At 38.8% G+C, this 17057-nt stretch overlaps 2 protein-coding genes across 7 annotated transcripts in view; one reads left to right on the plus strand and one right to left on the minus strand.

The window, feature by feature from the left end:
• Positions 1 to 32: 32 nt before the first annotated feature.
• On the minus strand, positions 33 to 1355 carry mrpl41 (mitochondrial ribosomal protein L41). 2 transcript variants are annotated; one of them, XM_046035230.1, is made up of 2 exons: positions 1217 to 1355; positions 33 to 628 (listed from the first exon to the last, which is right to left on the minus strand). In XM_046035230.1, exon 2 carries the CDS (start codon positions 596 to 598, stop codon positions 191 to 193), a length of 408 nt encoding a protein of 135 aa, XP_045891186.1. In that variant the 5' UTR covers positions 599 to 628; positions 1217 to 1355; the 3' UTR covers positions 33 to 190. The 2 variants fall into 2 exon arrangements, with proteins under 2 accessions (XP_045891186.1, XP_045891187.1); XM_046035231.1 differs by lacking the exon at positions 1217 to 1355 and adding an exon at positions 919 to 1161.
• A 289-nt stretch (positions 1356 to 1644) lies between these two features.
• The window catches only part of pnpla7b (patatin-like phospholipase domain containing 7b), a 32855-nt gene continuing 17442 nt past the window's right edge, over positions 1645 to 17057 (plus strand). For 2 of the 5 annotated variants that reach the window (XM_046035217.1, XM_046035218.1), the window contains exons 1-15: positions 1729 to 1887; positions 3658 to 3698; positions 3996 to 4070; positions 4360 to 4447; positions 4725 to 4804; positions 5595 to 5689; positions 6225 to 6365; positions 8570 to 8729; positions 8936 to 9016; positions 10875 to 11003; positions 11196 to 11276; positions 14116 to 14236; positions 14333 to 14410; positions 14710 to 14780; positions 15319 to 15468. In XM_046035217.1, coding sequence (XP_045891173.1) covers positions 1749 to 1887; positions 3658 to 3698; positions 3996 to 4070; positions 4360 to 4447; positions 4725 to 4804; positions 5595 to 5689; positions 6225 to 6365; positions 8570 to 8729; positions 8936 to 9016; positions 10875 to 11003; positions 11196 to 11276; positions 14116 to 14236; positions 14333 to 14410; positions 14710 to 14780; positions 15319 to 15468 — 1530 coding nt within the window. In that variant the 5' untranslated portion in view covers positions 1729 to 1748. Of the gene's footprint in view, positions 1693 to 1728; positions 1888 to 3657; positions 3699 to 3995; positions 4071 to 4359; positions 4448 to 4724; positions 4805 to 5594; positions 5690 to 6224; positions 6366 to 8569; positions 8730 to 8935; positions 9017 to 10874; positions 11004 to 11195; positions 11277 to 14115; positions 14237 to 14332; positions 14411 to 14709; positions 14781 to 15318; positions 15469 to 17057 lie in introns of those variants that run through there. The other 3 variants (XM_046035220.1, XM_046035221.1, XM_046035219.1) reach the window with 3 other exon arrangements.

The raw sequence follows: 17057 nt of genomic DNA on the forward strand, positions 1-17057 counted from the left end.
CTTTGTTTTGTTGGTAAATAAGTTTGACTTGATTCTGCAGCATGGATCTTAAGTTTTATTTTTCCCACTTATCAAGCAAGTCAATTTCTTCCTAAACACACTTGCAATATTTTTTTCCTGAAAGTGTTGTCTGCAGCTTTCATCAGCAGTCTGTGCCTTTCTTTGTAAATACATCACAGTGAGTGAAACTTTAACGCACATAGTTCTTGGGATACAGCTTGAAGAGCTTCCCCTCCTGTGTGGGCTCAAAGCCATATTTCTCCAGCTGTTCTTTACTGAAAGTGCCCTCTTCAAAGTCTTTCTTGATCTTAGGGGCCACTACCTCAGCAAAAACACTTTGTGCTGTGAGCGGAGGCTCTGTTCCTCTGGGGCAGCGATATGATACGTAGGGTCTGAGTTTGAATCCTTCCAAGTTAGGCACAACAAACTCAGGAATCATGGCCCTTATGGACAGAAACTTTCTGCTGGAGAGCCGCAGTCCCGTGGGCCGTGCGCCCCTGCCTTTGTTATGGGTCCTTGATCCACGCTTGCTGGTGAACTCAGACATTCTGTCTGCTCCTCTAACCAGACCCCTCATCAGCGTGGACAACACACCCATGGTGCTGCAGCGTTTTTAAGGACAGAAAACCTGCGGAGAATGAACCATTGTTTTACACACATTGTGGTGAAGACAGCACAAGTGCAACCCCAAACAATAACCACATTTCAACATTAACACGTCAACTGTCGTATTATTTATATAAATTGTCTAATAATTGACATCCTTGTAAATGCGAGTGGATAGTGTTACAACTAGTGGATCGTTAGCAATCATCCATCCATCGTCAACCGCTTATCCTGCGTAACTTTACAGGGTCGCGGGGCTAAGCAATCATCCTGTACCACGCTAACATATCGTGTTTATTTGTTTCCGCTTACTGAATCGATTGAGGGTGTTAGCGTCAAATTGTTCCATATATAGCAAAAATGGTTCAGATAAAGAAAACCTGCGTTAAATTTCTAACATTTGAAAGCGGTGTGTTGCCTTTAATGTTACAACTGTCAACACATGAGCTAGCTAGCTAACTAACGATATCTTAGAGCCAGTTAAAGTTGCATTGTCTGCTGGCAAGCTAATAATGGATTTGCACAATAGTAACGTTGGATAAAGTAAAAATTTTGTGATTTTAAACTGCCCATAAATTTATAAATTGCTACAAAACTCGACTCCTCTCACCTTGAGCACACTTTCGGTCCAATGCAAGTAATGTGTCTGACTATCCAATGAAATGCTCAGTGATTGGATGAAAGGCAACGCCATCCACCAATTAAAATCCGAGATACTGGTATTGACCTGTCAGTGATTTGGATGCATCAAGCGAGACAGGGTTACTTAAAAAATAGGCAAATTGCCCTTCACAATAAATGCTTAAAAGGCACATCAGTATGTGCAAAGCAAAAATGTATCTCTGTTAATGTTCAGCTGAACTATAGATATGCTTTTTATCACTAAAAAGTAAAATCCAGCTATTGAATTGTACCCTACATTGTCTTTTAATACAGTCTATGCCTGCATTACATCTGGGCTTCCGTACATTTTCTTCAACGAGGGTCTTATTTTGATAAGAATAACAGGACATTCAGATTTTTTTAACCAATCAGTCTTTACACTAAGGCATGTAAGCTGTACACAAAAACTTTGACACGAGAGAGGTACGTGGGAAAAAATAGTTTGTTCTGTTCATTTGAAAATGGTTAGCTGAAGATGTATGTATGTATGTATTTGTTCGTCGGTTTTTGTTATAGACTCTGTCAATGAAGGCTTGTTCTTTCAGTTTTTCGCTGGCACTGGTTTGTCTTCTTGTTGTGTAGCGGACTTCAGCCATAGAAGCGGATTCAGCGGTCACAGTATGTGAGACAAACAAAGTTAAAGTTTTTGTTAGATCATTTTGATATTACATTTTGGCTTTCTGTGTACTTTAAAATGTTAGTTATAGGTGAGTGGGTTATTTTGCGTCTTCTACAGCATTACGTTAACGTTACATTTAAATCCTGTCAATATGATGCGGCGCGTTGTCGCGAAACTCTTTCTGGCTAGCAGTTCATTCTGTTTTCATTGCTTTCCAGCAAATGCTCTCACTTGGAAAACATGATACGATATGAATGACTAAAATCCACTTTTCAATTCGGCATATGTTCCAATCTTCTATTTTTGAATGGAGTTTGGCGCAAAAAGACAGACCAATACGAAGTCAACATGCAAAATCAATAAAGCGAGAGAGGGGACTCCCACAAATGTAATTCGTAAACAAACTAAACATGATGGCCAACATCTCCCCCCATCTCCCCTTGGACGAGCTTTCTATCAGTTTTTCTGAGCTGTGTCTGTGTAGAGCCATTGGAGTAGCATCAGGAGGGAGTGTCTGGTTACAGGCACTGAGCTAGTGACCTATTTTTCTTGAGCTGAGTGGGTGATCTTTAACCCAGATTTCTGAAACCTTTTGCTCTGTGACCCCTTGGAGGTCAGCAGAGAAGAGCAAGGCACTAATAGTCAATGGTTCAGTCAACGGGCTATTCATATATGAACACAAAAGCTTCATAAAACACATACAAAATACTGAACCACGTTAGCAAGTAATCAACTATCTTGGAAGTCTTACAGTTTTTTTGTTGCTTTGGTACATTTCTCGAATCCTCCTGAACAGTAAGACGATATCTTTACACAGATTGTGGGTTACCTGCCTGTAAATTGCTCAAAATCCTTAGTCTATCTCTCAAAAGTAAATATTTAAGTCAGTGAACATGTCAGTGCATCAGAATGACAAGTCCTTGTGTCACTGTTTACAAACAAGATAGTCAAAATGTTTAGCCATGTTGTCAGTATAACAGTGTACTCTGTAATATTATGGGATGTACACTATGGCTAAGGTGTTGATGGCAATGATTGAAAATGTACAAGGCTGCACTTTTTCAGTACGGTGTATCGATTTCAACAGTACAAAGTTATACATTGCAAGAGATAAGCAAGGAGTCACACTTACGCTTTTACTGTTTGTACTGTAATTTGCTGAAAGAGCATGTCATTGTGATACAGAAAAGATAAAAACAAGACAGCACTGCATAGCCCAACAGAAACAAAATACAAAATTACAAATGTAAACATGGAAAGCACCCCACAGCCACAGATTCTCATCCACATCACAACAGATATCTTCATCAATTCAGGACACATTCACAAAGAATGTCTAATAGACATGTAAAGAATCTATGCTTGACCATTATGAAAATGTGTTGAAACATTTTGCATATCATGACTTGCAATGAACTAATGCCTTGATGTTTTGGGGATAAGGCCATTCAATAGAGAACCAGTATAATACATTGTGATCAACATGAGATAAGCAACTGATAATGTAGAAAAGTCTACGTAATTATTTTCATGAATGTGCCAAAAGCCTTTGCTCTGTGATACAGAAAAGATAAAAACAAGACAGCACTGCATAGCCCAACAGAAACAAAATACAAAATTACAAATGTAAACATGGAAAGCACCCCACAGCCACAGATTCTCATCCACATCACAACAGATATCTTCATCATGTTCTTCAAATGTTTTTTTATTAAAGGTGCACTTCTAGAGATGACCTTGTTTTAGTGTTACGTTATCTCTTTTATCAGGCATGGAAGAAGGTGAAGAGGAAAACTGCCTCATATACCCGGTATGTTTTTCCTCAACACCTTTCATTGTACATCATTGTCTGAAAATAAAGTTCCATGTCCTTGTCCATTTAGGTACACGGTGATGTCATAACTCGTGTATTTTTCACTCATATGTGTATTTTGTGAAAGACATGACAAATGCATTACAAGATTATTTGGATTGTGTTGAAATGTTAAAGAATAGATTAAGTTGTTGTTTAGTCATATGATCAACTGAACGCTGCTCTCCCAATTCTTGTTCTGCATGTCCAGTTGGGTTCAGTCCCTCAGTGTTGTTTCTATTCTTGATGTTTCAGAGCCTGCTTCCACTCGGCAGTGAGATAAAGGCAACGATGCAGCAGTTTGTGGAAGAGAGGATGGAAGCCAACATGGTAACCACTCACAGTACATTCCTGACTTTAATGGTTTGACTGGGGCATTGTTTGCAAATGGTGTTTGTGGTTTTTATGAATGTAAAGTGTGTTGACGTGCACAAAGGACGTACTTTGGTGTTCATGTTTTTGTAATTTAGCACATAGCAATCTACCGAATACATGTTGAGTAAACATGTGGATGGGTAGAATAATTGAATGGAGGGTTTTGATATTAGAGATGTGTACATTTTATATTTTATATTTTTATATATTTATACGTTTTGTGCGTTCTGTCTTTTTCTTCCAGTGGACGGCTGTGCTGATTGGAGCTGTGACAGTCGTTTCTGTCGTTGGAGTTGTTGTGTTTCTTCTGTACAGACAATACAAACTTTCAAGTCAGTGCCCTGCACACTGTACAACCCCTTTTCTTACAGAGTACATTTGAAATGTTTTCAGTATGTAAAGATGTACAAAATTCACCCGAATACACAGTTCATGCAAAAGGAGAAATCAAGTAGTCAGTGTGTGAAGTTTGTTATTCTCAGGGATGAAACTGCAGGGTGGTATAAGCAGCCCGGAACAACAGTTCAGCGATACGATGAAGGGCGGAGAGAGAGCGATTCATATGGTAGATTGCAAATGGTCTTATGGAGGACGTCTGGTGTGTTTCAGAAGTGGAGGCTGGTGTTCCTCACTATCGTTTCAGGAAGAGAGACAAGGTGATGTTCTACGGTCGAAAGATCATGAGAAAGGTCAGTGCTTCTTAAACATCCCCCTCAGTTTAGCCCCCCCCCCCCCATGGATTTCCCTGATCCCCCGACCTGGCAGCACATACATGCATGTGTGTGTTATGTTGTGTTTTAATAGTTAATAGTACATTTACCCCAAATTTGTATAGGTGTTGTATTCAGTTTGGGCTCTCTAACAGGGCATGGCTACCCTGGCCTCGCTTTTGAGTCACAGACATGAGATCAGTTTTCTATAAAAGACATAATTGTGTTATGTTACTTTCCATTAATTAATATTTTAATACACAATTACGTGTCACTTATACCTTCACTGCTTTAATGGTTGTTTTTATTAGGAAATAGATTTGATAATTCTGATTCTGATCAGATATGAGAGGCACAAACTGTAGCCAAGCTCAGAATACAGGATTCTCAAGTTGTAAACGCTGGTTTCAGAGCACAGCACTGACAGACCGCAGCAAAAATCTGTTAATACTGTGCTGACACCACAAGTTTAAGGTTATATACAAATGTCATCCTGTTGTGACCAGTAGGATTTATATCAAATTTCATCACAAACTGGCCAGCTGTTGTCATGGTATTTTTCTCTGTTGGACTTCTTTGACAGATGGACAGATGGACAGACGGACAGAGGCAATTGGCTGATGACATTGCCATCATTAGGCTCTGTTGCATGTGCCTTCAATAACTTCAGATATCTTGATATTAGCACAATTGGCATTTTCATGATCAGATAAAGTTAGTCATCACATCAATGCAAACATGTCAAATCACCAAACTTTGCTTGTTGCAGGTTCAGACGTTTTCCTCCGCCCCAACCTCTACTTCAAACTCAGCTTCCCGGCAGAGAGTGAGGAAGAGGGCCAAAGTCCTGTCTATAGCTCACAAGTGAGTTACTGGTTTTAAGCATTTGGTGTAGACAGAAGATAAGCTTTGAGGGTTTAAAGTAAATTCTTCAACTCTGGAATAGTTGTTTGACAAAATAATCTTAACACAAGGTCCAAGTAAGTGGACCTTGTGTTAAGATTATTACCAGATAAGCTGGTATTTTACAATACCTGGGAGCAGGGGGAAAAAAACATTTTCAGAGCGAGCCACCACACATCCCTGAATATTGGATCATCTGTACATATATGATGTTTTTTTTAATTGTGCTCAAGTATAGTATTTAAACCCTTCAGCATTAACCTGAGCAGAATTAAGAACTTTAATAAAAAATGTAAATAAACAGACATACGTGTATTAAAACAGATGATTTGTAATATAAATACACAGAATAAACATAATGAAGAATTCAGTATTTTATATCATGGTTTATAGCAGGCACCTTCTTAGTGATAATGTAAGTTCCAAGTTAGTTGAGAGAAACTAGTGTGTTGAAATAAGATGTGTAATGGTTTTTATGTGTGTGTGTTTGTGTTAGGATCCTGCGCATCCGGAAGGAGCCCCCCACCCTGCAGCCCAAGGAGCCTCCTCCCTGTCTGCTGGAGGCCGACCTGACTGAGTTTGATGTGCAGAACTCCAATCTGCCCTCTGAGGTGCTGTACATGCTGAAAAATGTCAGGTGAGTAAAACTAGATCCTGATGAATTGTCAGTGTAAAATGTAAAAAATCAGATTTCCAGTGCTGAGAAGATTAGTTGATTAGTAAACTGACAGAAGAGTGATCGCCAACTGACTTATGATAATCGATTTGACACCTTTTAAGTGATTTTTTTTTTCAAGCAAAAATGCCAAACATTCCCTGGTACCGTCTTCTCAAATGAAAGGATTGCTGCTTGTCTTTCTTTCATACAGTATAGTCCGTTTGTTATGATTCACAGCTCTCATTTTTCTCCACACACTGCGTTGTCAACATTTCAAAATTACGTTGATGATTACTAGTTTATCAAAGAGTTGCCGATCAATTTTAAATTTGTCGACTAATTAATTAAGCGATTAATTGTTTTAACCCCATTTTATTGTGACTGGTGGAGTCTGTCTTTCCTGATTAGGATTGAAATTGTTTACCGACACATAATAGATTCATAGGAAACTATGCATGTACATACTGGGTGGCAGTGTTGATCTTTTGTATTCATTAAAGCAAGATTATGTGTGTTTTTTGTTTGTTTGTTTTTTTTTTTTTTTGTGAGACTTGGCGCTCCTACCTTTTCAGTGTTTTATTCACCGCTGATGTAATTAAGGACAGCTGGACACGTGCATTTGTTATGAGTACATTACTTTTGATCAAAAACTAGCAAGTTCACAATTTGACAGAGCCAAACATCAAGCAAGTGTGACAACACAAGCCAGCTGATAAATTTTTACTTTCTAGTCCAACAGCAGAAGGCCAGCTCTGCATCTGTCCTGCATCCTTTTAGCTATGTTTGCTCATGGCAACGAGTAAAAGCTAGTCTGATATTTACTCTTGTCCGGTCTCTTGCTCTTCACACTCTCTTTTCCTCTTCCTCCAACAACGTTATCTTCGGTCTCTTTGTAGCCTCTGCCATGACATCCATATTGAGATTAGCGAGCTTGCTTCCTCCAAAGAACTTACATTGTACATTATATACTTTTGCTTCCTATCTTGCATGTTGAAGAGTCTGGTTGATGCCTTAAAGCATTATGCCGTGGTCGTGATAAATGTCCTGCCTGGGATTCCAATGTAAAATATTGCATTAGCTAGTGCAGCGAGCTCTGAGCCCTTTTACAAGTCAGTATACCATCAAAAGGACTGGAAGCTGTTATTTTAAGATAAAATTACTTCTATTGTGTTAGTTTGTTAATGTTGTAATGTTTCTTTAAAAGCAAGCAAGCAAAGTACCTATGTAGCACCTTTCACAGACACTAGTCCCAAAGTGCTTCAAAGTCAAAGAAATAAAATAAAATGGAGCCAAATAATTCAAACAAAGATAAAACACCACGTAAAAAAATACAAGAGGAACAGCCTGAAGTCACAAGTTTAAGTATACAGTAATATCTCTCTGTACAAATCGCTTTTAGCTGCTTTTTAAAAGAGTCCACAGCGTTCATGGATGTCAAACATATTGGGAGACTATTCCAAAGCTTGGGGGCTGCCGACTGGAAAGCACAATCTCCCGGAGTTTTCAAACGTGTCCGAGGTACAATTAGAAAACTCTGGGTAGAGGACCCAAGAGTTCAGGTCGGGGTGTGGGGGTGCAGAAGGTCCTAGATCTACTGTGGTACCTGGTCATGCATGGCTTTAAAAGTGAGCGCCAAATTTTTTAAAATGATTATAAAATTAACAGGAAGCCATTGCAGAGAGGTTAACATGTGACCATCTGCTGGATGGTGTTAAGAGCCTAGAAGCATCATTTTGGACGGTTTGTAAACTGTAAGATTTATGAACGCGGGTAAACAGAGAATAACAGTAGTCCAAACGTGATGATAAAAACATGTATTAGCATCTCCATTTCATTTCTTGACACAACAGACCTAAGTTTGGCTATGTTTCTTAGGAGAAAGAAACATGATCGAGTTAGCATCCTGATGAGTATCGAAACTCATGGATTCAAAAATCAGTAACAGGTCAAACCACAACAAGCCAGGATTATACTGAATCTGTTGTACATCTATGGTGTCAGAATTAGATGTGGATCAGTTATATCTTGGATGAGATACAGTTCAACTTATTACATTTTTATTGTGGGTATACCTTAAGCTGACATTTCCATAGTGTTGCAATCCATGACTCTTAATGGAAACGTGGTCATTATTATTATCATTAGCAGTAATAGAACTACGCTTTATGTACACATGTAACCAGGGTGCTTGGCCACTTCGAGAAGCCTCTTTTCCTGGAGCTGTGTCGTCACATGGTGCTGATCCCGCTGCACCAGGGAGAGGGACTCTTCCGACCGGGTGACACTGATGACAGTATTTACGTGGTTCAAGATGGCCGCCTGGAGCTGTGCATCCATGAGAGTGTAAGACCACAGGGCTGACCACAACACTTACTGCTTCACAGAAATCCCAAGAGTATTTCACACTCAGCGATGGTTTAGAACTTGTTTTTTGTTTTGCTGTTGTTGTTTGCTGTGTTCAAAAGGAAAAATGTTAAAAGTGTTGAAACCCTTACTATTGTTGTGATTGTTGTTCCACTCTCATGTTGAGATTTGCTTTCTTACTGCAGGATGGTACAGACGCTGTGGTGAAGGAAGTTTTACCAGGAGACAGTGTTCACAGTTTGCTCAGTATCCTGGACATCATCACTGTACGTCTTCTTTCCCATATATAATATGTCTTTACTCTAGAACAAATTTTTTAAATCTAGCTGTCACATTGCACATAACATACTATTAGATCAATTCTAATTTTGATCATAATATACTGTACACTGCCTCCACAATTATTAGGCAAATTGTATTCCTCGGGATTCATTTTATTGTGGAACAAACGCAATGCTCTTAGTCGATCCAAAATATGAACCTCAAACCTGAATGTTTAACTAAGGAAAAGTGAGTTTTGTCTTTCTCAGGAGAATATATAAGTGTAGAATTATTAGGCAACTAAATTACGAAAATAATTTCTATCAAATGACTTGTGAATTCTTAATTTTTTTGAATAAGTGTAAAAACACAATCACAATTAAATTATATTTTTGGACTTTCAGAAATGACAATATAGCTAGCCTTCTTATCAGAACCTGTCATGAGCCTTCCATCCATGGAGTCTCTCAGTTTCTTGATCTGTCCACCATCATCTTTCGCTGTAGGCAGAAACCACAGCCTCCCAAATGCTGTTCAAAGAGGTGTATTGTCTTCCCTGACTGTAAATCTCACGTTTGAGAAAGGCCCACAAGTTCTCAAAAGGATTCATGTCAGGTGAGGAAAGAGGCGAGGTCACTATTTGGGCATCTCTGAGCCTCTTGCTGGCTAGCCAAGCAGTGGAGTACTTGGATGCATGTGATGAATCATTGTCCTGCATAAAGATCATAGCCTTCTTGAATGTTGAGGGCTTCTTCCTGTACCATTGCTTACTGAAAGTATCTTCCAGAAACTGGCAGTAGATTTGGGAGTTGAGTATCAGTCCATCTTCAACCCAAAAAGGTTCCAACTATCTCGTCCTTAATGATAGCAGCCCATACCAGTACCCCTCCTCCACCTTGCTGGCGCCCGAGTCAAAGTGGTGCCCTGTGTCCATCAGTGATCCAGCCAGGGCCGATCCATCTGGTCCATCAAGAGTCACTCTCATTTCATCTGTCCATAAAACCTTTGATAAACCTGTCTTCAGGTATTTCTTTGCCCAATCTTGATGCTTCAACTTGTAAATCTTATACAGTGGTGGTCGTGTTTTAGCCTTCCTGACCTTGTCCATGTCTCTGAGCACTTGGCACCTTGTACTTCTGGACACTCCTGGTAGGTTGCAGTTCAGAAATATGGTGACACTGGAGGATAATGGGTTCCTGGCTGCTTCATGTTTAATTCTACTCTGTTTTGTAGTTAATTTGCGCCTTTTCTTATCTATGTGCTTTTTGCGCCCTAGTTGACTATTAGCAACAAAACGTTTGATTGTCCGGTGGTCACGCCTCAAAAGTTTAGCTATTTCTAGAGTGCTGCATCTGTCTGAAAGGCTTTTTACAATTTTTGGCTTTTCAGTGTTAGTTAAATATCTTTTTTGGCCCATTTTAGCTGAATACTAATAATCATGCACACATTGACATAAGGTGTGATTTACTTTTGCCACATCCTCGCTCATTATACAAATACATATCACCTGACAGTGCTTAACTCCAACAGGCATTCAAGTTTCTATGGTTTGGAGTAAGAAATTGCATAGAAATAATGATTCAATCAGTACTACTTGCCTAATATTTGTGCATGCAGTGCAGTCTGAGCTGAATGCTTTGGTCAATGGAGATTTCTAGATTTTGGTATGACGTGAACATTTCTGAATGCTCTTGTTTTAGGCATATTTTTACTGAAATGTGACCTATATTGTGTACAATATCATCTTTTAGTACATCAGCCCTTCTTTTATTCACTTTTACATCCACATTTTTTATCTTGCAGTACAATTGAACTATTGACAACATCCTTTTTTCTCCACACACGGTGTTATCTGTATTCCAGGGCTACCCAGCACCTTACAAAACAGTGTCTGCAAGAGCAGCAGTTCCCTCCACTGTCCTGCGTCTTCCAGCTGCGGCCTTCGAATCAGTCTTTGAGAAATATCCTGAAACTATGGTCCGTGTCATCCAGGTAAAGTGTCCATTGACAAAGAGAGGAATTTGATTCATCAAGTGAGCTACAGACATTGCAAGTACCACTTTAGCCAGTGCATAACATGCAAAAAAAGGGTGGGCAGCTTCCAAATATGCATCCATTCTTTTCTTTCTTTTTTTGGTACAGTGCAGACCATATTTTGTCCTGTTTCCCTCCTACCCTCTGTAGATTATCATGGTGCGTCTCCAGAGAGTGACCTTCCTTGCCTTACACAACTACCTCGGCCTGACTACTGAGCTCTTCAACCCGGTAATGGCATTTTGATACTTTGTTTTAATGTTATGCTGCTCTGCTTCGTTCTGTTCTCTTTTGTATGCAGCACTAGGCATGAGTAGTGTTTGCCAGCAGGTCACGTACATACAAGACATCAAGACAATGACCAATGACCAAATACTGCTCAGATAGCCATAAGTAGCAAGTAAAGAGACAGAGGAGTAAAAACATTAGCTTTGTAGCAAACCAGGGCATTATAACTACAGAGAATAGAACAGCATGTCATTATCAAGTTCAGTCAAAATTAGAACCTGTCAATCCAAAACATGTCTTTTTGGGTAAGATTGTTTGGAGGATTTACCTCCTCCTACGAGACTTAGATTTTCAAGGCCATTAAAAGGAAACTATAATTTTAGGCTATGTTTTTTTTTTTTTATTTGAATATCAATGTGAAACAGTACAAGTGAACCTGAGGCAGGTCATAAAACATACGGCTGATACACACATTCACTAACCCACAAATAACAAACCAAGAATGTTGTTTATTAAATTACACGAAATACATAGAAAAGAACATATGAGAAAGTCAGTGGATGTTTAAAGCTCTTGGAAGTTCATATATTTTTTACATTACACTTAAAGCTTTAGCTGTGCTGTAAACAGATATACCAGTTGCTCTTCCTCCTCTGTTGCACTTTTGATAGAGTGGCTACTCAGGGTGTGTTTTCTGCTCCTAGTGGTTGATATACTGACTTTGAACAGAACTCTGCTACATGCATTATTTGAACACACTTTGCAGTAACTTCAGGTGTCGCCAAAGCAGCCAGGGCTGAAATATTTAGGATTCTAACTTTAAGATGGTTTTCTTTAAAAATAAAAAAAATAGGAGAGGCTGGGTCGGATTCTTTTGTGTCAGAATTGGATTAGTAAAATCATGAATAACATAAATATCATAAAGTTTAACTTTTTTATTTTATTATTATTTAATTGTTTATTTCATAATGTAATATTTCATGATTATTAATTGAAATGTGGTTATTGTCATTAGTAGTAATGTTAACTATGCCATATGTACATGTACCCTTGCAGGGTGGTATGTGTCATCCTCAAGCTCGGGTCCTCTACCAGAGATCTGGGAGTTTGAGGGTTCTACACAGTATCTTAGCTGTTCTTAGGACTGCAATCTTCTGGACAGAGACTTCTGATGTTTTTACCTGGAATCTGCTGTAGCCACTCTCCCAGTTTGGGGGTCACAGCCCCCAGTGCTCCGATTACCACTGGCACCACTGTTGCTGTTACTTTCCACATCTTTTCTAGTATCAGCCCTTGGTATTTCTCAAGCTTCTCATGTCCCTTCTTCTTGATGTTGCTGCTTGGGATTGCCACATCTATCACTGCAGCCTTCTTCTGCTGTTTGTCGATCTACATGATGTCTGGTTGGTTAGCCATCACCAGTTTGTCAGTCTGGATCTTGAAGTCCCACAGGATCTTAGCTCGGTCATTCTCAACTACCTTAGGAGGCGTCTTCCATTTTGACCTTGGGACTTCCAGCCCATACTCATGGCAGATGTTCCTGTACACTATGCCAGCTACCTGGTTATGGCGTTCCATGTGCGCACTTCCTGCCTGCATCTTACACGCTGCTGTTATGTGCTGTACTGTCTCAGGGGCATCCTTGCACAGTCTGCACCTGGGGTCCTGCCTGGTGTGGTAGACCCCCGTCTCTATTGATCTTGTACTGAGTGCCTGTTCTTGTGCCGCCATGATTTGTTCTTCTGTGCTGTTCTTTAGTCCAGCCCTTTCCAGCCACTGGTAGGATTTCTTGATATCTTCTATCTTCTTCTATTTGCCTGTGGTACATGCCGTGCAGCGGCTTGTCTCTCCATGAAGGTCCTCACCTTCGGGTTTCTGCTGCCTGAGGTATTCACTAAGCCCTTTATCTTTGGGGGCCACCTTCCTGATGTACTCCTGGATCTTTATCGTTTCATCCTGGACAGCGGGCTTGACACTCACTAGCCCTCGGCCTCGGTCTACCCCGTAGACCCGGGTTCGAATCCGGGTGGAGTGACTGCTCTTGCCTTTCCGTCACATGTGGTGTCAGAAGTGGGATGGCTTGCCGTGTGTGTGTGTGTGTGTGTGTGTGTGTGTGTGTGTGTGTGACCCCAGAGGTGGGTGAAGCACTAGTAGGTGGTGGCACCCTGAGATGGGAGAAGTACGATTGGCGGGAGTTGTGACGGATGCCTGTATGCGTAAAGTGCAATGGGGCGTCTCCCAAAGGGGAGGGCAGTGTGACGGGCCACCGTCACTATATACCAACGAGCCTGGCTCTTTGGCGTTGCGGTCAAGTTGCATGTTTGGTACCCTATAGCCTTTCCGTTACACCATGCAACCACACTTGTCCAGTCCGAACGACATTGCAGTGTCATTGCTGTAGATCCTGGTAGTGTGGATCAGTGAGTCGATGTCTCGCTCAGTTCTGGCATACAGCTTGAGAGATATAATATAGATAGATAGATATCTTGTGCTTAATTACACTTACTTGAAAAAGCTGTCTTCATGTCCAGTCACTGTGTTTAATAGAATACCACACAAATAAACTTTGTGACCACTTGATCCAGTCCAGCTAATATTTGATGCCAACAGTCAATGTCTTCATTTATTCAGTCTCTCTCCACATACTTTTTATGTACCTTTTTATAGAATTGGATTTAAATGTTGTATTTGTCCTAGAATATTCGATAAATGCACTTCATATCCATCATCTATTCCACTATATGAATTAAACCATAGCCCATATTTATTTGGAGAAGGTTTACACTGTTTCTACAGATGTCTTTATTTATTTATTCAATATTTATTTATGTGCGTGTTACAGGAGAGCCAAGCCATCTCCTTGGTGTCGGTGGCCCATGTTCTGGGTGAGACTCATCCACACCGAGGCCTCCGCAAGCAGCCTTCCCACTCTGATGATCTGGGCTCCGAAAAAGCTGATGCAGGTCCGAAACAAGAGCTCGACATTTCGTGTTTAGGCGGCAGTAACGTGCGTGTAGTTTGTCTAAACGTATCTGTTTTCTTGTCACATACTATAACAGAAAAGTCCAGCCCCTCTGACACATCCACGTCAAAATACAAGAAGTCTCGCTCTGTCTCCACCCCAATGGCCGTTACAGGTATACTCACAGTATCATTTTTATACATGCATGTATTGGCGAGTAACCACTAAAATAAGGTGCAGAATAAAGGAGAATTAAAATGATGAAATAAGAAATAACCACTAACAAAGGTCCATTTCCAAAATCTGACAAACTATTTACCAAACCTCAATCAAACAATTAGATTTTTTTACCAGCAAATTTGAAATTAAGTCTGCTAACAAGGAAATGCGTCAAGTGTCAGTGAGTAATTTGTTGTTGTTGATACTAAGCCCTAATGATCAGTATGATAACTGTGAACCTTTTGTGTCATGCAGGTGAAATGTCAGCTGACCTCAACAGAGTAAGTGAGCAGGCAGCCAAAGAGGAGCCTCACAGCCCAGTGAAGGTCTCTAGATAAGAATTTTCTTTCCTGCACTTGGTGCTGGTTTGAATCCAGATTTTGAACATGTGGGGCCAGTTTCACGAAGAGATTTCAGACTAGTCTTTACGTCCTTCTGTCCTTCGTGTCTGGCCAGTCTTATTTTGCTCTTAGATTACTCTAAATCAAGTTAGACAGTTTCACAAAAACAAAGACTGACTTATTTTAACTCTAAAAACGTAAATGCAGCAGTATCAGTGATTGGAGGATAAAGCAGCTCTTTGTTTTCCTGCCATTGATGTAGTTGTTTTTGAGAATTAGAGCTGGCAGTTATTAATCGTTGTATTCATCTGATTGAACAAATGAAAATGCCATTTGGATGTAGACTAAGCAAAATTATTATGAAATAATAATTTAAGCAGGATGTTACACCACGATGTTACATAATAGATCTAATGATTATTTTAACTCATACATGGTGTTATTTAGAATGAGCATTTGGGTTGTGGTTTAGTGTTTTTTTTAAAGGGCTAAAAGTCTCCATTACATGTTTCTGTCTCCTCAGTCTATTCTAAAGAAGAGTGTGACAATGCAGCACACGCCATCTGCTGTTTACCACTATATTGATGCTGGAGGAGGAAATGTCCACCATAATAAAGTTCATGCTATTTTCCAAGCTGCCAAAAAGGATCTGCTACAGGTCATCCAAATAGAGGTAACTACTTACTTACTACTTGCTTACATGCCTGTAAGAAGTTCACTGGTTTAAAATATAGTAATAGTAATATAGTAATTTTTTGTATTCAATATGGAAATTTTTTTGTATTGTTGAAGAGTTTAAACATGGTGGGAAAATCACAAATTATGGACAGTGCACATCGATCAACATCACTGCAAATACGCTACTGTTAGCCAGAAGGCAAATTTTTAACTGTCATGTATAACTGGATATTTCATATAGACTGGTAATCAGACATCTCTGTGTCTTTAAAATGTCATTTCATGTTTTTTTTTTTTTTTTTTTTTGTTTTTTGTTTTTTTTTTCATCTTTATTTAATAAGAAATATAATTTACAGACCAAAATCTACAGAAACTCTACATGCTTATACATTTATGCTCACATTCATACCCCAGAACATACATGAGAAAAGAGAAAAAAAAAAAAATAAATAAATAAAAAGGTTTTAACACTTTTACAAAATATATTACGACAGAAGAATAAATATGAAAAAGATAGGGAAAAAAAAAACCCCACAAGATTTCATATAATTAATTATAATACACATAGAATATTATTCCATTTTTTATTATATTCATCCAATTTATTTTTGCTTTCTGCTATTATCTTTTCCAAAAGAAGATGAGACCTTATGACATTCTTAAAGTGATCTAAACACAAGCTTGATGATGTTTTTGTTTTAAAAATAAACATTTTCCCTATTAATAAAATGGTATTTAACAAAAGAACACTATCTGTAAAATGACCAAGTACAATAGTTTGTGGTGTTATGGTAAGTTCTATCCTAGCCGTCTTTAACCAAACTTGGACACTTGACCAGAATTTATATACAAATGGACAAAAGTAAAATAAATGCCATAGGTCTTCCTCTTCTTCCTCACAGAATCTGCAATGTGGACTATTTTCAATGTGGTATAAATTATAACATTTTTTTAGTTGCAGTTATCTTGTAAAAAATTTTCAATTGGAATATTCTTGAATATGAATCTACTGTAGTGTTATAAATTGATCTAAAATATTCTTTCCATGGAATTGGTGCATTAATTTCATCTTCCCAGTATTGACAGACCCTGTGAGGAAAAAGTGCAAAACCTGCAGAATACAACTTCCAATTATAAATTATTTTATTTATTTTTATATTACATAACCATTTTTTACATCGTACTTTTGGGAGACAAACCAATTGCTTGTGTTTATTTTGTATTTTTTGTTTCCAGCCAATTGGAATTGCTGAGACAATCTGATTGAATTGATACAAATCCAAACATTCATTAAATTGTATTGAAAAATCATAAAATGAAATAAAGTGACCAGACGTATCTAAGAAGTCATTCACAAAAATTAAACCATTTTGAATACATATATTCCACAAAAGTGGTTGGTCTCCTATAGTAATTTCAGAATTCATCCACAGTAACTGATTCTGCATATCATCTGAAGTATCAGGAGGATGGTACTGAAAATTCAACCATGCTTTAAGTACGTCTTTAAAAAAAGGTGAAAGTTCTTTTAATTGATTCCGAAATATTCCTTTGATATGTAATGGTTTTAATTGAAAAAAAGGA

Source organism: Micropterus dolomieu, linkage group LG21 (genome assembly GCF_021292245.1).
Source record: "Micropterus dolomieu isolate WLL.071019.BEF.003 ecotype Adirondacks linkage group LG21, ASM2129224v1, whole genome shotgun sequence".
Lineage (NCBI taxonomy): Eukaryota > Metazoa > Chordata > Actinopteri > Centrarchiformes > Centrarchidae > Micropterus > Micropterus dolomieu.

What these genes read in the sequence shown, in the direction of transcription:
- mrpl41 (XM_046035230.1), bottom strand. Translation starts at nt 598, where the DNA reads ATGGGTGTGTTGTCCACGCTGATGAGGGGTCTGGTTAGAGGAGCAGAC.